This window comes from Ovis aries, chromosome 3 (assembly GCF_016772045.2).
Source record: "Ovis aries strain OAR_USU_Benz2616 breed Rambouillet chromosome 3, ARS-UI_Ramb_v3.0, whole genome shotgun sequence".
NCBI classification, from domain to species: domain Eukaryota; kingdom Metazoa; phylum Chordata; class Mammalia; order Artiodactyla; family Bovidae; genus Ovis; species Ovis aries.
Window position 1 is genome coordinate 127,564,886 of NC_056056.1, and position 24,352 is coordinate 127,589,237.

The window sequence follows — 24,352 nt, forward strand, 5'->3', positions numbered from 1 at the left end:
ATACTATAAATACTGCTACACCTACTTTTGGACTACCTCAGTTATCTTCTAATGATCTATGTATATACAGAACCACACTGCATTATGTCAACTTGTTGGCTTATCATGAGGAATTTAGGATAATTTTATCAAGATCTAAGAAACTTCTATTTTCAATTGTTGTTTGTTTTTAGGCACATGTGAAAATGCAAAGGGGCAAGAAAAGAACAAAAGGAATAGAACAGTGGGAACTTTCCATCTCAAAAATGTAAGACTATTTTTAGAAGGTAATAGCTAGTTTAATAAGCCATGTACATTCTCATGTAGTTCACATTATTTGATTAATTAAAACTTATTACAAATAATAAGTTAATCTTTTTAACTAATCCTCACAGGTGAATTGTTTGATTAAAATGAAATCCTAGGAAATTTCAGTAACTATTACAGAAAGTTAAAAAAAAAACATGAAGGTTGAAGTCTTAGGAAATTGATATTAATAAGCAAAATGTCCAGAAAAATCAGTAAAAGCCAGAGCTAGAGGAGAGAAGAGAGGACTTGCATCATTAAAAAACAGTCAAAATGGTGGATGCTTAAATGTAAACACAGGATGTCCTTAATTGCCATCCATGGAAGGAAATTCTGAAAGGCTGATATAATTAAATGCATTAAACCTGGTCTGAAAAATCTGTCTTATTTTATGTTGAATGTTAAACCTATTATGAAGAGTCAACCTGCTGATGTATTACCTGCCATTTCAGGTAATAAAATATTACTTCTTTTACTAGATAATAACTAGACAATGTCTCTACTGGTGAGTATGCTATAGTAATAATTGCTGCTATATTTTGGAGGTGGTGTGACATTTGTCCCCAGTTTTTTCTTCAGTAAAGCAGAAATAATAACAACACCTACAGGGGCTTGTTGTAAGGACTAAAAAAATCAATCATGTATATAGACTGCTTTCTTGCAAAGCAACTTTCAAATAGCATTGTTTGTATAAAAGGTCTAGTCCAGCAAAAAGAATCGCCACTGAAAAACAAATAAACTACAAATTTTGATCATCATGATATAAAGTGAAGTGTTAGTTGCTCAGTTGTGTCTGACTCTTTGTGACCCCATGGACTATATAGCCCTCCAGGCTCTTCTGTTCATGGGATTCTTCAAGCAAGACTGGAGTGGGCTGCCATTCCCTTACCCAGGGAAGCTTCCTGACCCAGGAATGAACCCAGGTTTCTTGCATTGTCGGCTCCAGTCCATGGGGTCGCAAAGAGTCAGACACGACTGAGCGACTTCACTTTCACTTTTCTTGCATTGTAGGCAGATTCTTTCCCACGACCTGTACAAATTAGAGTTTCATATAAAACAGATCCACGTGTGAAAAAAGTTACTCATGTATACATAGTACTGCTGAGAATGGCTAACATTAGTTCTATACACAGGGATAGGTATTTAAGAAAGCATAGTTTATAAAATTATATGGCAAATGTTGATATGGAAAAAAGTGGACTAATTACTTGAGTAATGACAAAGCCCAAATAAACCAGAGGAAGAGTCAAAGGTAAACCACATATATTGTTCAGGAGATCAGCTGATGAAAAGAAGAAAGACAAGCAGAAATGGACTATCATTGTTTAGATAATGGGCGGGGAGAAGCCGAATTAGGAGGGACACTGTTGCTTGAGGATCAGAAAATGTCCTGAGTGCCGTTTAACCTAAAACTGAAGCACAGGCTTTAAAAATCAGAACTACCTACTTCTTTGTAGCTAAAGAAAAAGTGATGTAGCCTGGTAGGTAGGGGAGAGATGATGAAAAAGTGAATAGATGAAAAAGTGGCAATAGAAATAGGGTGGAAGAAGGAGTAAAAGCATTTTCTCCACCTTCATCAAAGAAAGTAGTCAAAAGGTCCATACTTCCAGTCTTAAGACCAGTAAGTACTGGGAATGTAATGTACAAAATGATGACTATAGTGAACACTGAACATTGCTGAGAGACTAAATCCTAAAAGTTCTCATCACAAAGAAAACATTTGTTCTTCTTCTTTTTTAATATCTGTATGAGATGATAGATATTAATTAAACACACTATGGTAATCACAATATATGTATGCCAAGTTATTATGCTGTACTCCTTAAAATTGTATGAAAATTTAAGCGTTAGTCGCTCAGTTGACTCTTTGTGACCCTATGGACTGCAGCCTGCCAGGTTCCTCTGTCCATGGATTTCTTAGGCAAGAATAGTGAAATGGGTTGCTATTTCCTTCTCCAGGGGATCCTCCCAACCCAGGGATCGAACTGAAGTCTCCTGCATTGCAGGCAGATTCTTTACTGGCTGAGTCACCATGGTATCCCTGGTGAAGATATATAGTGCTGTATATTAATTATAGTTCAATAAGATTGAAAGAAAAAATGTTGAAACCCAACTTAATAGTATGTTCAACTTTCCCCAAAGCCACTAATGTAGGGCTCATACTATACCAGAGGATTTTTTAAGGAATTTTATTGTTATTATCATATTTACAGGCAACTATAAATGCACAGACTTGAGCCAGACTGCTCCTGAGCTTAGATCTCAAGCTCTGGCTATCATTTGCTGTGTGACAATAAGCAAGTAGCATAACTTCACATGTCTGTATGCCCTCATCTGTATTAAGGTGTTGTCTAGAGTGTCTACTTCATAAGAATAATTATAAGAATTAAATAAGTTAATGAATATAAGATATTAGAAACAGTGCTTAGTATGTGGATGAAAGTCACTCAATTGTGTCTGACTCTTTGTGGACCCCATGGACTATACAGTCCATAGAATTCTCCAGGCCAGAGTACTGGAGTGGGTAGCCACGGGATCCCCTTCTCCAGGGGATCTTCCCAACCCAAGGATTGAACTCAGGACTCCCGCATTGCAGGTGGATTCTTTACCAGCTTACCCATCAGACAAGCCCCATAGTAATGATTAAACAAGTGCTTTGCTTTTTGAAAATTAAAGCACTATAGAATTTAAAGACTCTTTCAATCAATTAAAAAAAAAAACACGTATCTATTAAATTAAAAAAAAAATGTTTGCTATTATTCAACCCTTGATGATGTTTGTTCATTTTAATTTAAAACAAGTTTTTTACTAGATTTATTTCCCAGGTGACCCAATGGTAAAGAATCCACCTGCCAGCACAGAAGACGCAGGAGACATGGATTCAGTCCCTGGGTTGGGAAGATCCCCTGAAGGAGGAAACGGCAACCCCTCTACTATTCTTGCCTGGAGAATCCCATGGCCAGAGGAGGCTGGTGGGCTACAGCCCACGAGACTGCAAAGAGTCAGACGCAGCTGAGTGCGAATGCAACTAAACTTTAACTCAAAGGAAACACACAGAATGTTGGATTAAAATGTTTAACTTTCCATTATTTATAGAATAATTATTTATTTTTATGCTATTTATAAGAATACAGCTACTCTCAAGCAGTACGTACCACTCATAGGGAGGTGAAGCTGTAAACTGAAAAAATTCAAAATCAGACACGACTGAGCAACTGAACTGACTGAGGGAAAAAAGCTACGTTTTTCTCCTAAATCCTTTCCATTTCAATCCTTAGTAAATTTTTATTTCTCTCCCTTCTCATTCAAGGGTGGCTTTCTTTGCTAAAATTATGATGTTTATTTGCATAATAACAAGGATAGAAATGATCATGAATGAAAGAGTAAGAGAAAAATAGCTGTTTAACATCCTCTAAATGTTTAGAAGCTCTAATAAACTCTCTCTCTTCTTCCAGTATATACTTTAAATTAGAAAGAAAGGGATTGCCAAGATGATAAGTTGCCTAAAAACATACTTAGGAGGGGATCAAGCAAAGAAAGGACACATTATTACAGACATCAGATTTAGTGAGAAGGTCACAGAAGCTAGGTATCTCTTATTTAAGGTATGAGGAGTTTAAACAAACTTTTGAGATAATATTTAAACAAACAGGAAGTTGAGGTCAAGAGACTTTTCCTTTCTCACAAAGTAGCTTGAGGGTAAATTTATGCAAATAAAGTGAAGCATTTGATATTTTTGTTTACTGAAGCTAATATATTCACTTTTTTATTATTGCCTCTTTTAACTTATTCAATAGTTAGTTTAAAGAATCACTAACAAACTTTGTTGTTACTCCATCAGCTCACTCCCAATGAAATCAGAACATGAAAAAACAGAGGAAGATGAGTAGGGTCCCATGTCCTGTGTCCTGGCAGTGGAGAAGGATCCCACTTGTCCAGGGTTCATCTCCACTTCAGGCCTTAGCTTCCACTATTTTGGAGCCTGTATCTTTCACTTTAGCCATCTTCTATTCTTGTCTCTCGCTCATTTTCTTCTGCCTTTCCTTCCTCTTGCACAGAAAACTCTCTTCTCCTTTCAGAATTCTGCTAATCCTCTATGACCCTTTTGTCTCTTATTATCTCAAAACACTATCTGGGTAACCTGATGTAGGAACATGTCTCTTTTTTTCTCATCATTAGTGCCCATAATATTCACTACTTACATCATAATGTGCTTACATTACTTCAGTAATTTGATGATATTTTATTATGTGCTATTATTTTTATTAACTGTTTCATAAGCAATCTTAAAATGTCAAGGAAAAATTCTTTGCTTCCTTTTGAAAGTCTGGTAAATTTTCTCCTACTGGGTAAATGTTTATTGCTTTTCTTATCTTGGCAGTCTGAAGGTTGATAAGTAGATACTGTTTTGATTATAACATCCCTTTTCTGTTGGAATCCTAACTGGTAGACTGTGTTACGGTATAATAGATTAGAGGGAAGTGAAAAATCAGAATACACACAGATACAGATAAGGATTCAGCTTGTGCATGCTCAGTCCCTCAGTTGTATTCCACTCTTTGTGACCCCATGGACAGAGTCAGCCTGCCAGGCTTCTTTGTCCATGGGATTCTCCAGGCAAGAATACTGGAGTGGGTTGCCATGCCCTCCTCCAGGGGATTTTCCCAACCTAGGGATCAAACCCATGTCTCTTGAGCCTCCTAAAGGAAACAGAACAATGAAATAAACTAAGATCAGTCCATTTTGTTCCCCTGTTGAAATACGTTCTGGAAAGATATTGGAAAGAGAAAGATTTTTATCGATGAAATGTGAGAAGATTAAGATATAATGTATCTTTTGGACAGCCAATACTAAAGCTATATATGAGTTGCTGCTCTCAGTCATGTTTCACTCTTTGTGACCCCATGAAACGTAGCTTGCCAGGCTCCTCTGTCCATGGGATTTCCCAGGCAAGAATACTGGAGTGGGCCAGGGGATCTTCCTGGCCCAGGGATTAAACCCAAGTCTCCTGCATTGGCAGGCAGATTCTTTACCATCTGAGCCACCTGGGAGCCTATATAGGGGTATATGTGAGAAAATTGGCTCTGATTTTTAAGGGGTTAATATCCTGCTTTACTCCATCACTCCCTAAAAAGAGAATTTAATAAATACTTATGTGCTTATTTATTACCATGGAGCACTCTTGACCTTATGTACGTTTTGTTTTCAAAAATACTTTGCAGATCTTGTTATAGCTCAAGAAAATAGCAATTCTTACATGAAGGTTCTTCAGGTTTTTAAAGTCTCCATCTTTGATCTCAGTTATTTTGTTGTTTTGCAGGTCCAGCAGCGCGGTATCAGGAGGAAGGTCTTTGGGCACTTTTTCCAGACCTAGCAGGAGAGGAAAAGCAACATGCAGTCATTAAAAAGGGACATATGACCACAGAGTCACAAAGAATGTGTTTACAAAGACATTAGTATTTCAGTGATAGTTTTCCACTATCATATTTGTCTTCTTCTAGGAATTATATCAACTGTTGTTTAAAATATCTGCTTTGCCTTTTCTAACAAAGTCAAAGGATTTATTAGAAAAAATCATAAACAGAGCAAACTATTTACCCATGTAATTATTCTTTCACATAAAATAAAAATTAATATTTTGCCAGGTATGGTTCAAATGTCTCAGTACACAGTCTGTTTCACCTCACTGTTCTTAGAGAGTCATTTCTTTGATAAGTGGGAGTGATTTGTAAATCTATACCTTTCTATATAAACATGCTTTCAGTAGAGAACTTTAACCAAATCATCAAATATTCTTTTGATAAACTTAGCCCTGTCACAGATCTACATATAAAATTTAAATTATGTGAATATGTAACTATGCTGTTGTGTCAACAACTTGAAAATTTATTCAAACTTTTGGGAGAATGGTTCTTTCAGTTTTAACTCACAAAACAGTATCAATTTTATGACTATCAATCAGAATAAAATGAATAAAATTTGTGATTGTAACTTCTCTAAAATGTATTACACAAAGCATTACTTTCAGACTTAAATTTGGATCTAAATAACTGAGGTTTTAGTTTATAAATGTAAATACATTGAAAAACTAAACGTTCTATGGCATTAAAAAAACATTTTCATAGTCATTCCACTAGATGTATAAGGATAAATTGCTTTTCTACAAAAGGTACAGCATTTAAAATAAATTATCATGATGGATGTTAATGGAGATAATATTAAACTACAGAGGATGAGATGGCTGGATGGCATCACCGACTCGATAGACGTGAGTTTGAATGAACTCTGAGAGTTGGTGATGGACCGGGAGGCCTGGCGTGTTGTAATTCATGGGGTCGCAAAGAGTTGGACACGACTGAGCGACTGAACTGAACTGAACTGAGGCCTTTTGCCTTACTTTGTTCCACGGGCTTTGTCCCATATTAATATAAGATGATATTTTATTAACTCAAATTCATATGATCATTTTCATATTAATATTTTAAGACTGTATAACAAATCAGAAATGGTTTTTAACCTCTTCATCATACCTGATACTTGAAGTGCTGAAGATCATTCTTTCATTCATTCAATAAAGGCTTATTGAATATTTTTAGACATCATTACTTTATTAGGTAGGCCCTGCCTGAGGATATGGCAGGCACAAGATAGAAATCGACCAAATTCTCATGGAAAAAAGAATTCAATCTACAGTTTTCAATTAAAAGGAAAATTATAACAGGGTATATAATAACTAGGTTGGGAAGATATCTTTTTGATTTTTATTATATATAAGCATATGAAGGTAGATTATCAAGGTAACCATATTTCTATCTTCATATTTCCTTGGAACTTACAGAAAATGTATCTGAAATCACCAACTTCTAATTTCTTTCCAAATAATTTTCACATTATTACTGATCTAATGATAGTGGAAAGAAGTCTATAGTTTCCAATTCAGTGGTTAGCTATGGTAATAAATTTGAATATCAAAATGCAGGTGATTCTGCACATGCATAAATATATTCTAAGAATTAACTACGGAAATAGTTCACAGAGGAATAACAGAAATGAAGTGTTTTCAGTGACAAACAGCAAACCACAGAACAGCTACCTTGTAGGAGGATATTTAATTGTACTATACACTCATGATCATTGCCATTTTCAGAAATGTCAGTTTGCTAATTTCATGCAATTAAGGAGTGTCAGACTTCTGCCAAATCTTTGATAATTAATGTTCTTTAACGAAGAAAAGACACGTTTCCTTTCATTTGGAAAAAACTTACTGCCTACATTTTATTATTATTTCATGGGCTTCTTTGTCCAAGTCTTAATTTCCACTTTTGCTTACTTTTATACATAGTTGAATGTGAATTCTAGTGTTCAGTGTAAAAGTTGCCTTAACAGTTGTTCAGTGCCAAAGTGCAGGTTCATTTCAGATGTGGACAAAAAATGATATATCTGGATGGCTGATCATTTTGATTATGTTGTCATTCTAGAATTTTATAATAACAAGAACTACGTGGGGTGAATTATATACATTGTTCCCCTGATGATTTACCATTAAAAAAAATCAGGTTTGTGGCTTTTCCAGCTTAGTTGTTAGAGAGTCATCTTAATGATTAAAATCATAACCCTACAATATCTGAATTGCTAGAAAATTCATATTCACTTGAGAGACTTAACAAATTTATATTCTATTATTAAAACTTTATATTTACATAGCTTTACAATTTATAAAAAATGAAAATATGTTACCTCATTAATCTCACAGCAATCAAATGAAATAGGTAAGGCAGTATGAAAATTTCATTTTTTCAGATGATTTTAGAAAAAGTTAGGTGACATGAACAAGCTCATGTAACTGGAGTGACAAAATGCAGATGAAAAGACTATTTCTTGGTTTCCAACAGTATATTATTTTTTTCCTGTCATCCCTATTCGTATCCCTAACAAGAACTGTTCTGACATCAGACTCAATGACATCCTGAAAAGGGCTAGACATGGCATCAGAGTGCTAACTAAGCTCACTCAGAAATTACAGGAAGAATATCAAGGGGGAATAATCCTAGCTACGTATTCTTACAATGTCACAAAGGGAAGGACCATTAAATATCAGCTAGTCTTTGATTCCTAAATGCTGCTCAGGTAGACTCTATGATGATCTTATTAGTCTGTGTCAAAATCAGAAACCTATAGGGAAATTTGGTTAGTTTTAATGTAAATTATCAGATACACATATATATGTGCACACACACCTTTGTGAGGCTAGCTCCTGCCTCCATTTAAAATAGACCTTCTTTTTAAAAAAGGTAATTATTTGGCTGCTCCAGGTCTTAGTTCTAAAACTCGGGATCCTACATATTCTTATTCAATACACACTTGTCCAACCCCATTGAAAGATGGAGTCAAATTCTTCTCCCTTCAAATTTGGCATGGCCTTATGATGTCTCTCAGAACTAAAGGTGAAGGTGACATGGTGTGGCTTTTGGAACTAGGTCAGAAAAGGCTGTTTCTACCCAATTCTTCCGGCATGCTTGCTCTGGGGACAGTGTGGGGTCATGTAAGTTGAGTCTGTCTACATTGAGACCACTGTGCTGGTGAGGCCACCGGAAGACGCTCCGGATGACAGAAGAGCTGAGCTCCCAGGCAACAGCAGCACCAACTGTCCGTCACTAGAGTGAGCTGTCTTGAGCTGACCCAGTGTGGGTCAGCCTCACCATGGTTATGGCCTCAGCCGACATGCATGCATGCTAAGTCACATCTGACTGTGTGACGCTATGGACCGTAGCCCGCCAGGCTCCTCTGTCCATGGGGTTCTCCAGGCAAGAATACTGGAGTGGGTTGCCATGCCGCCTCCAGGGCATCTTCCCACCCCAGGGATGGAACCTCATCTCTTATATCTCGTGCACTGGCAGATGGGTTCTTTACCACTAGCGCCATCTGGGAAAACATGGCCAACTGACTGCAAATGCCTGAGACCGCAAGGGAGAGCAACCCTTCTAAGACCTGCTCACATTTTCTGTAGCTTAAATTATGAGCAAATAAAATTATTTTTAAGTCACTAAGTTTTGAGGTAATATTTATTCAGAATAGTAACAGGAACAAAGTGGTTTCCTAAATCCAATTATTTTTCAGTGAGCATTCTTTAATAGAATTCTAAATCTTCTGTTAAAATGCAATTGTTTTCAAGGCTAGACTGAATTATTTAGCTGCTCTTCCAAATTCAATAAAGGAAACTTTATCTTCTTTAAAATTGGGTTATTAATTAAAATAAATAAAACTCTATTTAAGACATTACCAGGAAATCATTTCTGAAATAAATGCAAATAAGAAGTATATTTTTAAGAAGTGTATTTTTTTTTCTAGTTGTCTCGGTGATGAATGGTATTGTTGTGCTAGTAAATTTCAGCAATCTGGTAAACATCATGTTGGACAAAGGCCAGGATGTCCTAAAATACCATGCCTTTTTTGTTGTTTTCTGCCCTGCGGCAGGGGTCCAAACTGCAAGATTTATTCTCATTGACTTCCAACACTTTTTTAATATTTCTGTCTCCCATGTAATAATCAAGACAATAGTGATACACTTGGTTTTGACACATGACCAGTATAATATAATGGAGTCCCAGGTCCATCAAAAAACATTTCTGCTAAAGGCATGCATGTTTCCTTCTTCTCTTAAAAATGGCAATTTAACACTGATGGCAGCAGATTCAGAAATACGAAAACTTCCCTTTAATTTAATTCTCTTTCCAAATAACTTAAGGAAAGTTTGAGCTTCCCGATTCTGTGTGTGTGTGTGTGTGTGTGTGTGTGTGTGTGTATGTATGCTCAGTTGTGTTCAACTGTTTGGGATCCCGTGGACTGTATCCTGCCAGGCTCGTCTGTCCATGAGGTTTTTCAAGGTAAGAATACTGGAACAGGTCGCCATTTCCTTCTCCAGGGGATATTCCTGACCCAGGGATGAAACTCACATCTCCTGCACTGGCAGGCAGGCTCCACCCCTGGGCCACCTGGGAAACCTTCTCCTGGTTCTATGTGTGTGTGTCAGTCGCTCAGTCCTGTTCTACTCTTTGCAACTCCTTGCACTGTAGCTTGCCAGGCTCCTCTGTCCAGGGAATTCTCCAGGCAAGAACACTGGAGTGGGTTGCCAGTCCCTTTCCCAGGGGATCTTCCTGACCCGGGGATTGAACTCAGGTCTCCCACATTGTGGGCAGATTCTTTCCCCCTGAGCCACCTGGGAAGCCCACTCCTGGTTCAATAGTCATCCTCAACAAGAATAAGAAAGGATACACTACAGTTTCATGACTCCTAATTTCTAGTCAGTCATGTTCTATCCTGTTTCCAGCTTGATAGAGTCAAGAAAATAAAATTAAGCACTCATTCAGGCACTAAGTCATGTATATGTTAATTTAATCATATCAAGCATTTACTGATGTTTGAGAACCTACCAAGTATAAGACACTTTTTGGAGTGGAGGGCCAAAAGATAAATTATCACCATGCTTTACTTCTGGTAGGGAAAACCGAGATTTATTTTTATATAACAATCTAATTACATTTTGTTTGGTTGGTTTTATTTTTTTTTTATTTTTTGTGCCATGCTGTGTAGCATGTGAGATCTTAGTTCCCAGACCAGGGATTGGATTCTTGCCCCCTGCTTTGGAAGCACAGTCTTAACAACTGGACCACCAGGGAAGTCCCAGAAAGTAGATATTTAAATAGATGATTAAAGGTAATGAATAATCATCATCTATTAAATGTAATTAATTGAATTATTGTCATCATCAAGGCAAATATAGATTACAGTGAAATCATGGAAGTAGACAAGCTGAAGAAATTGCCTGAAAACCATCTCCAGACTAAGTCAAGGGTTAATTGAATCTTGAGTGTTACAGTATAGCTGCTACAGGGCTTCTTCCTTTTATTAAGACTGGATTGCAAACTGAGTTAATTCTCCTTTGTGCCTATTTTCAAAGAAATACATAACTTTCTCACTACTCTTTTGAAGGAGAAAATTAAGATTAGAGGGTCTTCTGCATTTCCTCTTTCATCCAGGAAATTGATATTCTGGCTAACCTATTCCCATCCTGTCCTCTGGAGCCAGGAATGATCTTCCAGAGGAGAATGCATCACAGCTGCAGTCTAACCAAATGCCTTGATCCAACACAGCTGCCTCCTTCTCCCCTCTGGGACTAAGAAGGAAACCAGGGATATGTTAGTTGTCAGTCAGATCAAGGAGACAGATGCTTCCTTTGGCCTTCTCTGACTCTTCTCTTCCTCCTCCTTCTCTTTAACCCCTTGAGTCAGAGGCTTTGGTTATCTGGATCATACCTGAGCATTCCTCTTGCTGCATCTGAGATCTGTCATACTCTACTCCTATCCAAACTACTTTAGGCAGCCAATGGGCATGCTCCACGCACAGCCTCCTGTGTAGAGATATCCTTTCGATGCATCTGAAACTCTGAATGAGGGTCATCCCACATCCCTGCTGATGTGAAGCTAGATATAAACTATGAAAGCAGCTAAGCCTCCAGCATTCTCTCTGACCCTTGACAAAGAGGACTAATTTATTCTTCCAAGATGATTTCATGGAAGAAGTCTAATGGTTCATTTACCTCATACATAAGATTTGCTTCTCAAAAAACAGCTTCCCCTCAGATGTTGTGGTATCTAAGTCCCAAGTGGTGACCTCTGACAAAATTTTCCTAACTGAAGCAAAATGATTTTAAAAAGAAGAATACTATGCAATTTAAAGGGCTGTACATTTTCCTGAGATTTTAGACAAGTAAAATATTATTTGCATCAAGAGGTACATTTTAAGAACATTAGTTATTCATAATGCTTTTGCCTGGAAAAATAAAATGTTCCACCTTCTGGCCTCTTCTTTAGAGGGCTAACTATATATGTTGTGAATCATTTATGATTATAAAATAACCAAACACTTTATTTTTCTCTACTAAACAAAACCAATTCAGTTCAAAGGAAGAGTCTTTGGAGACTACTATTTTTATAGTTATATTAATTTGATAATTATACAATTTTCTAATTTTTGCCTATTTATATTTGGATGTGATATGGCTTTCTTTGGGAGAGGAGGGAAGAAAAGGTGCTACTGTGTATCCAGCTTGGCAAGCCATATACTTAGTGTTTCTTAATTTCATGTAAAAATAAAAACAATGCAGCCATGAAATTAAAAGATGCTTATTCCTTGGAAGGAAACTTATGACCAACATAGAGGGCATACTCAAAAGCAGAGACATTACTTTGCCAACAAAGGTCCATCTAGTCAAGGCTATGGTTTTTCCAGTGGTCATGTATGGATGTGAGACTTGGACTGTGAAGAAAGCTGAATACCAAAGAATTGATGCTTTTGAACTGTGGTGTTGGAGAAGACTCAAGGAGATACAACCAGTCCATCCTAAAGGAGATCAGTCCTGGGTGTTCTTTGGAAGGAATGATGCTAAAGCTGAAACTCCAATACTTTGGCCACCTCATGCGAAGAGCTGACTTATTGGAAAAGACTCTGATGCTGGGAGGGACTGGGGCGGGAGGAGAAAGGGACGACAGAGGATGAGATGGCTGGATGGTATCACCAACTCGAAGGATGTGAGTTTGAGTGAACTCTGGGAGTTGGTGATGGACATGGAGGCCTGGCATGCCACGATTCATGGGTAGCAAAGAGTCAGACACAACTGAGCGACTGAACTGAACTGATGAGAAATAGCCTCATGTTATTAGCTTACTTAAGTAGTAAACTGGACACAACATTTACTATGAAAAACAGTTTGTATAAATATTTTCTATTCTTACCTAATGAAGTAAGAGATATCCCATTTATCCAGTGAGGAGACAGGCTTTGAAAGTTTCAAAGTTATAGGTCTCAGTCTCCATGTTAGTCACTCAATCGTGTCCAACTCTTTGTGACCCCCATGGACTGTAGCTCACCAGGCTCCTCTGTCCATGGGATTCTCCAGGCAAGAATATTGGAGTGGGTTGCCATTTCCTTCTCCAGGGGATCTTCCCAACCCAGGGATCGAACACACGTCTCCTATATTGCAGGCAGATTCATTTCTGTCTGAACCACCATAAATGGTAAAGCTGGACTTGAGTCCAGAGATGTTGAACTTCATAACCCAAGATCTTTCTGTGATCAAGTGTTTTTAAGGATATTTCAAATCTTTTGAAAGTTGTTTATAATACAAATTTTAATAAACATTGCTTTAATTTGGAAGAATAGTCAAAAAGCAATACTTATGCTTATTTCACCAGTTAGGGCTGATCTGTCTTTAATAAATAAGATGAAAGTACCAAATAATACTTCTTGGTGACACTTGATCCAAAGATGAATGGCTGGGCCAAAGAGTACATAAATAAGGGAACCGTCTTCCCTTAAGGTACTAGGTATGTAAAATAAAGCATCTTTTCAAAAGATCTGACAAGAATGAGTTACATTGTGGGTTTATTATTTTAAGGAAATCCATAGGTTTCTGAATTTGCTAACCCTACATTTATTTTCATATTGATATTTTTATAAATGCTATAATTATGAGTGTATTTTTATGCCTTAAGAGGATAGATAATGAAAAGAATATATGTGTCTCATAAAATTATGGTTCAAATTACAAGTTAAATACAAGCTCAGTCAAATAATTTGGTTACTATCAATGGAGAATTCATAACTTTCTTAGGCTAAAATATATGTTTACTTTTTCAAGTCCCCATGCCCTAGAAAAACATATGATACTATTCAGATAAGTTGCAACTAGGAACTAAAATAGTCAACAAGTCTTCTTGAACACTTCAAGCTTCCCATGGGCTGATAATTCATTTTTAACTTCACAGTTTTTACATCTCAGCTTTGAAAGAACTGTTTAAAGACATGTTGTTTAACTTTGTCAGAAATACTTCTTACGGCAAAATAATCAGACATTTTAATAAGAAATGTTTGCTTACATTAAACACTGTTTGGACAATAGGATGACAAAGCACTATTATCCTTCAACACTGAAGCTCCTCCCTGTTCATTAAAAGCTCTGGTAAAAATGATCCTTAAGAAAACATTAATTGTTTATATGATAAGCATTCACATTTCTTATCCCAAAGTGCACTGCATTTTTTCTTTGCTTACCAACTGAAGAACAACAAATGATAATAATTCAAGCTTCATGTTCAGCTCACTAGAGAATTTAAAAAAATAAACTGCATTGCCTTTATTTTAGGCTTCCCGCTATCTTCCCTGGTGGCTCAGAGGTTAAAGCGTCTGCCTGCAATGCAAGAGACCTGGGTTCAATCCCTGGGTTGGGAAGATCCCCTGGAGAAGGAAATGGCAATCCACTCCAGTAATCTTGCCTAGAGAATCCCATGGATGGAGAAGCCTGGTGGGCTATAGTCCACGGGGTCACAAAGAGTCGGACACAACTGAGCGACTTCACTCACTCACTCAGGTGGTGCTAGTGGTAAAGAACCCACCAGACAATGCAAGATCCCTGGGTCAGGAAGATCCCCTGGAGGAGGGCATGGTGACCCACTCCAAGTATTCTTGCCTGGAGAATCCCATGGACAGACGAGCCTGGCAGTCTATAGTCCATAGGGTTGCAAAGAGTTGAACACTACTGAAGTGACTTAGCATGCTTGCTTTTACTATTAATGAGATTGTCCACTTCTCTGCTTTTTCCTATGCTTCTTTCATTTTTACTCCATATAATCATCACACAGCAAAAACCTATTGAACCTCTACTATGGGCCAGGTACTTCACACAGATAATAGGATCTTTAGGACTGTGATTTCTTTGCAGATGAAAATGTTAAGACTCTGAACAGCTTACCATGATCATAAAGGGAGCAGAGGCTATGTTTTTGTTGAAAATGTGAATACAGAGTTTTCTTTAAAGGCAAGTGGATTGCTTTTCTTTTTTTAAAAATGTATTTTCTGTTTTAGAAATACCAATTTTTTGAATATGTATTTAACTACTCATCTGTGAAATAAAAAAAAAATAATAAAAGTAACTTGTATGAGACCATTCATTGCTCACTCGAACTCAGGGCTCCTCTTCAAACATGGCTCCCCAAAATGAATCATTATTTCAATCTCAGCTACTTCTTCTGTAAAAAGATCATTAAGCCCAAAGGAATACTGTACTCTCTGAGATCTTAGAGAAAAAGATAACTCGGAAAACTTTCTCATTTGAAAACAACACAAAATAAACAAAACAATCTCAAGGACAACCAAGAAACTGTATCACGAAACAGCCACATCAATGACTTGATGTTTCCCAAGGTTACATTTTTCTGTTTAGTTTTGAACCATAGGCTTGGGAAATATTCATGATAGACAATTAATAAACTGTCCCAATGCTTTCATCAGAGTCAAGCTTTATGAGTTATTTATCAAGAAAGCAAAGTAAAACTATATGGAAAAAAATAAAACTTGAGTGAAGTGACTGGACTCATCTTCCTTAAAAATATCAACTCTATTGTTGATAATATATGTAGGAATTCCCTGGTGGCTCAGATGGTAAAGCATCTGTCTACAATGAGGGAGACCTGGGTTCGATCCCTGGATAGGGAAGATCCCCTGGAGAAGGAAATGGCAATCCACTCCAGTACTATTGCTTGGAAAATCCCATGGACAGAGGAGCCTGGTAGGCTACAGTCCATGGGGATTATGGATCCTTTTAAACTTGTGCTCAGGCAAAGTGAGATTCCATTTTCGTCACACTTCTTAGGAACCCAGCCATTTTTGCAACATTTGAAAAATTTTACTACTAGTATATCCATCACATGCTTATTCTCTTTAGATATCTTCTCTAAACCAGTTATGGAGATAATCTCTAGATGCTATAAAAGTTTCTGTAGAATTTGGTAGTAATCTATCTAATCCCCTTTGTCTCGAATATACAATTCAAAAACAGGAAAATCATCACCAGTAGAATAACAGACCCACAAGAACTGGGACCATATCTGTCTTCCTCATTGCTTTTTCCGCAGGGCCCAGAACAGATCTGACCCATTATAAGATCTCAAAATATCTGCTGAATGAAAGAATAATTAATTAATCTAATGGTATTATCCTGTAGCCTTTTAACAATCTCCCTTTACATTTTTTATTTGGGTTTAAATGGCTATACAGTTCATGTTAGCATCGAAGAATCTAGCTCAAAGTGTTTGCATTTCAGCAGCTGTTACTATTTAACATGCTTCATTTTTCCTGGGTTCCTGTATGTGTTTATTCCAGCTCTAGGAGTTAGTGGCAAATTTTCCTGCAAAATACCGCTAGAAAGCATATTCTGAATAAGTATAGGATTTCTAAAATAAGTACTCTACAAAGCTACGGGGTTTATTCTATAAGAAAATGCTCCATGGCAGAATCATTCTGTGAGGTTTTTTCCTTCTTTTTTTCTTTCCAGTAAGAAAATGAACGAAAAGAAAAGAGAAATGTGAATCAGCTGCCATGTAAGCTAAATTCATTCCCCTTTGGCTCATCTGCTGGGGCTCCAAGCTTTCTGGAGATTTATCTTCTGAGTATATGGTTCTTGGAATTCCCAGGCCAAATTTTTCTTGAAAGATAATAAATCAAAATGCATTTGCAGTGTTAGGCTAAAGATATAGGCTTCATGATCATATCGAATATTTATACCATGACTTAGTTATAAAGATTTTCTTTGAAACTTTCTAAAGAATATAAACAGCTAGATTACAAAATTCCAAAGGCAGAGACAAAACTAAGACCCAGGGATTATGAGAGTATTTTGGTACTTGAAAGATAAATTTTTGTTCTAAAAGTTTACTGGTTTTGCTTTTGATAACACTGCATACTTACAGTTTTGTTCAAACCCTGCTATCTGGGCTAAGCCAAGAGTAGAGCGATCACCCAGGTTTTCTTAATATCTAAGATTTCATGGGAGCAAATCACAGACTTCAAATAATCTATCACCTTGGAATCATAGAACACAATATATTATTTGTTCAAAATTTTATTTTACATAAGGGGAGCCATGAAGCTTAGAAAAAAATTTTTTTAGTGATTTGTCCAAGACTGCAGAGTGATGCTTCACTGACTTAAAGAAAAGAATCAAGTCCCCTAACTTCAAAGTTACTTCTTTCCCTCCTACTCTGCTTCCCTAACTCCTCATTAGGTGGCACTGTCTCTCACATTTGGAATTGCAGAAATTAAAACTGAAAATGCTGCACTCCCAGGGAAGCCATTCCCATGAATAAAGCAGACAAGGTAGGTAGAGAGCCGGCATGCCACTCACCCAGATCAGAACACTGGACAACTCGCAGATGGCACTGGCAACGGAAGGGGCAGACTGGGCCCATAGGCTCTAATTCAGGAACCTCATGAAAGCGCTCTTCCGGGCCTATCCCAGAAGCCTCATCTTCCAGCATAAAGTCAAATAAGCCTTTCTGTTGAAACGGTCCAGCCCAGGAAACTTGTGCAACCAAGAGGAAGATGATAGTTGCCTTCATGATTTCTCTCGTCTATTTTCACAACCGAGGAACCTGGGAAATAGCGGAAGGTTTAGAAGAATAGCCTTGCCTAATGTATGTGTTATGTCAGTGGAGTGCACATAGAAAAAAAGCACTAAAAAGTAATATTTTATATACTGTTAGGAGCAGAACATTAGAAATATATTGGAAGGTAATAAGGTTCAGTAGAGATGAACTTGCACTGTTTACTTATGAAGAAAAATTTAAATAGTATTTGAATCGCTTCGTTGAATTTGGGGTCTGAATTAAGACCACAGATTATATAGTCAACCTGCAAAACTGTTGCGATGATAAATCACATTGGAATTTTCAATGCTCACTCAACACAAGCCATGCCACAGTTAAACAAGTTTTGTCTGTACACATGAGAGTTCTCCAATTCCTGCTCAGAAATATCTCTGGAAGCCAATCTGACTTCTCCATCCCACTTTATTTATCCCAGTCCAGACCCTTCTCATCACTCCCTGAACAAGAGCTTTCAATTAGTCTCAGCCTCGAATATTTCTTCCACTCCAGGCCATCTTCCACTCTGCTGCCCAAGTCATCTTCTAAAAATTCAATTTCTTTGTATTAATTTTCTACTGCAAATCCTTTGCTGACTTCTCACAGCTTGCCAATAAAGTCTCCATCCCCTTTGTTGCAAATAAGACCATGCACGATTTGACACCAACTGATAATAAGCCATATTTCTCTCCATTTTCTCTCTACTCCCAGTCCCCACTTCAACCCTGACGCTCAAAGCTAATCACCATTTAAAATACCTACCTTGTGAGAGTGTTGTAAAGGCTAAATGAGATAATGGGCTTCCCTTGTGTATTCTCGCGCATCCAGGCAGGATGCTGCGTCCTCCTTCTTCTGTGCTCCCAAGGCACGTTGCTTACCTCTTTTAAAGAACTTATCACATTATATTGTAATTTGTTTTGCGTGCTTGGTCTGCCCCCCCACTCGAAGATGTACTCCTTCAGGGCGTGTCTTATTATCCTTTGTTCTGTACCGGGGCCTTGCACAATATTTTGCCCATAAATGACTCAGTTGACCGTCAATTTATTAATAATACAAGTTATTCAATTTGTTCTTAGCAACCAAATTTGATTTTTTAAAAATATGGTTATCTTTGTTTAAATATTAAATTTCTAGCATAAGAAAGATATCAAATCGAAAACCTGAGCTTGATATAAGCATGATTCAGTTTTTAACATAAATCTTTTGGATGGTTTCTCAAATACATCCTTTGTAAGGACTGTGTTAACCAGGAAACACATATGGAAAATCCTATCTGATTTTATTTTATTTTATATGATATATGTTATCTAATTTTATAGGATTATTTTGTAAACAAATTGATAAACAAAAATATGATTTCAACTCATCTAGACCATTTTTTCCATTCATTTAACAAGCCCTGCTAGATATATATACATCTCTGTTATTGAGTTGGTTGTTTAGATGGCTGAAGTGAACTAAATGAAACTGAATAACAAAATCTTAATAAATCTGAATAATGAAAAGTAGTTGATCATGGAGAGAACAGTCTATTTTGAGTTGTTATATTTTCAAACTCCATTAAAACTGCTCAAAATATTCCCTAAACACATTGTAGATATTATCTTTAGTCTCATCATCTTTAATTATGTTACTTCCAGTCACTATCCAAATGATAGCAATACAGAAAAGATAAAGTCTTCATATGTGCCAATTTTAATATATATTCTGGAAATGTTTGCCTAGATCCACTAAAGGGGAAACAAATGTTTTAAAATTTCTTACACTTTTATTCTTAGTTTATATTTATTACTGAAGCACATCAAAGGCAGCACATACGCAATACAGGCTAGTGACTTTAAAACAATACCACGAAGATTATTATTCACACTGCCCCTTTAAATTCAGTATCAGATTGTCTCTGGAAACCCATTCCCACTCAGTTACTGCATTGCCTTTTAAAGGAGACCCTATTGTTTTGGCAGGGTTCCCTTGGACTGGATCTCAGGGAGTGGTTTTCTGTCTGTTTCACATTAAAATGCAATGTTTACGGTTTACCACAAGTTTGCTAGCCTTGCATATTTCATGTCTTGCAATTTTTGAGAAAAAATGAAGCAAACTAATTGCAGATTTAATAAAGAGCAATGAGAAATTAATGCAGATGTCTGTTTCTGATCTTTTCTCCAGAAAAAAAAAAAGGCCTGGTTCACTAATCCAAAAAAAAAGAATATTAAACATTTGCTCAGGGGAATATTATCATTTACATTTGTTTACTCTTGTTAAAATTGTACAAATTCTCTACACAATATTCTTTTTGGTTGAATCTGAACTCAGACAGACAGTTTTTAGCTTCCGTTACTTATAATTTTCTTGTGGGGGGGGGCGGGGCGGTGGGTGTCCATTTTAACCCTGAATGTCCTGGGTAAAAATAATATGGCCAGGTATTTTGCACAAATTCCTCAATGAAATAACTTCTTCTAGATTAGTATCATAATACTTAAAACACAGCATCTTAATTAATCTAGGCTACTGACAGTGATAGTCTCTTTATCATTTCCTTCCTCTCAATAAATCAGGAAAACAAACAAACCTATAGCAGTAGCCCATGTGGACATCAAGGAGACTGTTATTGAGATGATATACTGTTAAAATTTCATTTCAACCATTTTAAGTATTCTCAAAATGTATGCCTATTTCCTAAATACTAATTGCTAAGAATGCCACTACTTTAGTAAAGTTCATTGCCATAATTTAATGTGTTCTATCAAAAATAATAATTTTAGGTTTCTTAAACGACATCCCATTAAATTATACCATTCAGATCAACATTTGCATGATGTCACTTATGCCTTTGGTGTGAATTTCAAAGTCAAAATTTAAACCTCAGGAGATAAGTGAAGCTATAAATGCAGAGCAAATTAAACCCCCCAGCACTGGGTGAATTAAAAACCTCAATAATAATAGAAATAAGTTAAAAGTAAACCATAAAACAGTATCCATCTATCAATAAGGGGTACTATAGGGGGCATCTGATTCTTTCTCTGGTCAAAATAGCAATTTGAAGAAAAAGCCGCAGGTATTTATATCACTGGGAGCCCACTTAATCAGTGGTCATCATATTACCCTGTTTTGAAATTAGAAAGAAAAATAACCCACACTTTCATTCTATAGTGAATGTATCTTGTGATAAAATTTCATTGGCAGCAAAAATTCTGCAGTCTCTTCTTTACATTTTAGTAAATATGTAGCTAACTGTGAGATCATCTTAGTTAGGTCCTTAATAATCAGCATAAATAGAGCCAGTGTTTGTTTTCACCTCTCTGGTGACAGTTTCTATTATTTTCTAAGTTGTAGAAATATACACTAGACTTCTATAACTAATCACCAAAGTTCACGTCTCTGAAGTTTAAAAGTTCTTAAAATGTACAAGAATTCAGGAGGAGAATAAATTCTTAAATATACAATCCAACTATGAATAGCATGCCAGTCTAGAATACTTTTCTATAAACATTTCCTAAACATTTAATTAGTAAAAACACAAAATACATCAATAAAGAGAGTCACCGTGTTAGATTATAGTTTCTCTAAGAAACATCTTTGTAAAAACAGAGAGAAAGAACTAAAACAATGCATCACAACCATTTTACCAAATACTTCGTTTCTGTTTTCAAGCAATATTTGTTTAAAACACTGCAGAAACATTACTAAAAGTTCAGTACACATTTTTTTTTCTCGTTTTCTCTTACCAAATAATTCCTTTTTTCTTAACTTGATCAAAGTTTTATTAGTCTGTAGCAGAGTTCAGGACAATTATTGAAAACCATACCTTTTAATCCGGGGATTTGCCACAGGAGCCCTCAAAGCTGAGATGTAATTACACTAAATATTCAGCCCAAGCAAAAGAGTTTGCAGGTGTGGAAAGGAGGAGGGGGAAGGTGCTGCTCTGTGACTGTCACTAGGTTGAAAACCTCCTGCTTCTACTCCATAGCACAGTTAAAAAATAAGGTTTCCCTCAATGAACACAATCCGGCTGACACCCACATTAGATCATATGGTAATGATATGTCTCTCGTATTGTAGCCAGAAACTTTATCGGCCTTTTTTTCTCCCTATTTAAATACTTTATTCCTTTTGCATCTGCTTAAAATTCTAAACTGCTTCTGTAATATAGTAGTGGAGCAACTTGACTTGGAATTTGTTTCATTGTGTCGACTCATTTCCCTGAAATTGTAACTAAAGGGTTTATTTCCCCACCCCCAATCCTACTCCTTTATCCACTCTTTCTAGTCTTCTTTATGAGTCACATTTATCATACTTCTGAAAATGACAGTTTGTTTGTTTTTGTTTTTTTTTTTTTTTGCTTTCAGGATGTGTAAGTCTGGCAAATGGAATGAAATTATTTTAAGTGTGGGCTATGAAAATAAATGAGTACTCATTCGGATTCTTACTTGCCTTGGGCTATTTGTGCAAATTCAAAAATTCAAGTACTATGATATGGAGGTTTTCTATATATCTTGAACATATTTCTAAAGTTCCCTGGAGGAAAGCCATGATTTTATATGAAAAGCACACCATTTATTACTTCCCTTACTTATAGTTTAAAACCTTCCTTGTTGTCTACCAGTTATGTGTGTTTTTTAAAATAAAGCACATAGATACTAAAAGATGATCACAATTTAATTTAGCCTGTATATGAAAAATGTTATTTTCGTAGGCTATATTTTTATGTAATCCAGAACTCTGAAAAGGCAATAAAGTCTATGGCTCTTTCCAAATTCAGTAAATAGAAAAAAGAAAAATAGAAAAAAGAAAGTGCAAATACAAGGAAAGATATTTATTCAGCCAGTGAAAGCTTTTTTTGAGCTTTTGTAATTCCCTTGCTGGATGCTGTCAGTTCTCTGTGTGTCTCTATGTTTTGACTTGTATCTTTATGCCCTGGCCCGTAGGCTGTTAACCAGGTGGAAACTTGAAATCAACATCTGTGAAACATGAGAGGATAACCCTTCCTTTCTCCACCCTCCCTTCTTCCCTTCTCTAGCCATCTAAGTACACAATTCTACAGTAAATATACTTTGCCTTGATGAAACTTGAAGGGATTAAATTTTTATGTGTGTTACCTAAAGAAGAGGGGGTAAGGCTGTTATCACATGATATTTTGCCTTATTTTCCAAGCCCAGTCTCCATAATGTTAACACCTTACCCCACTCTTCTCCTTGGCATTTAATAACCCCATGCCTGGTTAGTCTGATGATTTAAAAGAAAGCAATTATTTTCCCTGGACGTTGGTGCAAAATCCCTGATCCCCTTGGTGGTGGTTTAGTCACTAAAGTGGTATCCGACTCTTGCAACCCCATAGACTATAGCCCACCAGGCTCCTCTGTCCATGGGATTCTCCAGGCAAGAAGACTGGAGTGGGTTGCCATTTTCTTCTCCAAGGGATCTTCCTGACCCAGGAATCGAACCCAGGTCTGCTGCATTGCAGGCAGATTCTTTACCAACCTAATGTCAAGGGAAGCCCTATGATCGTCTTGAAAGTGAAGTCACTCAGTCATGTCTGACCCTTTGCGACCCCATGGACTGTAGCCTACCAGGCTCCTCTGCCCATGGGATTTTCCAGGCAAGAGTTCTGGAGTGGATTGCCATTTCCTTCTCCAGGGGATCTTCCCTATCCAGGGATCGAACCTGGGTCTCCCACATTGTAGACAGACGCTCAACCATCTGAGCCACGAGGGAAGTCTGGAATCAATTAATTTTTTCCTCTTGACCTTCTCTTACATTTATCTCATTCTTATAACATGCAATCATTTGTTCATAGTAGAGTTATTTATGTACATCTTTCATCTCAAGGAATAAAGCACATCCTCTTCATACTTGTGTCCCCACTACCAGCACAAAGTAAATTCTCAAGAAACACTTCATGAATGACTATAACATGAAGATAGATCATTGACTGAGGATGATTATTGTTTTGCCCAGGTCTGGTTCACTCTTTATCAAAACCCAATCTGGGCTTCCCTGGTGGCTCAGTGGTAAAGAATCCTCTTGCCGCTGTAGAAGACACGGATTGCATGATCCCACATGCTCGGAAGCATCTAAGTCCACGTTAAAACTGCTGAGCCTGTGCTCTGGATCCCTGAACCTTAACTTCTGAGCCCCTGCGTGGTAACTGCTGAAGCCTGTGTACCCTGGAGCCTGTTCTGGGCAACAAGAGAAGCTATCACAGTGAGAAGCCCACACACCAGGACAAAGAGTAGCCCCCGGCCACTCGCCACAACTGGAGAATGCCCATGCACAGCAAGGAAGACCCAGCACAGCCCCCAAATAAATAAATAAATGAAAATTAAAGCAAAGAAGAAAAAAACAATCTACTATAGTACTACCTGGTAGATGATGAATAACAGCAGCAATTGTTACCAGAGAGAGAGGTGAAAGGAGAAAGAGAAGGGGAACAGGGTATTAAAGAAAAAGAAGAACAATTAGAACAGGAGGAGAAAACACGTTATCTTGATATGCGGACCATCTTAATTTTATAAAGCAGAACTCTGTTAGCTAAGTTTCACATCCAGTTTCTTCCCTCTTATAGTAAGCTATATGAACTCAGCACACTCAACCTC

General features: G+C 37.0%; 1 protein-coding gene across 2 annotated transcripts in view; it reads right to left on the bottom strand.

The window, feature by feature from the left end:
- The window catches only part of DCN (decorin), a 35,172-nt gene extending 13,432 nt beyond the window's left edge, over positions 1-21,740 (bottom strand). Inside the window, exons 1-3 of one of the 2 annotated variants that reach the window (XM_012159321.5) lie at positions 18,522-21,740; positions 17,522-17,768; positions 5,543-5,655 (exon numbers count right to left, since the gene is read on the bottom strand). In XM_012159321.5, the coding sequence (XP_012014711.1) occupies positions 5,543-5,655; positions 17,522-17,735 (327 nt within the window). In that variant the 5' untranslated portion in view covers positions 17,736-17,768; positions 18,522-21,740. 2 annotated transcript variants of the gene reach the window in all.
- Positions 21,741-24,352: the final 2,612 nt, after the last annotated feature.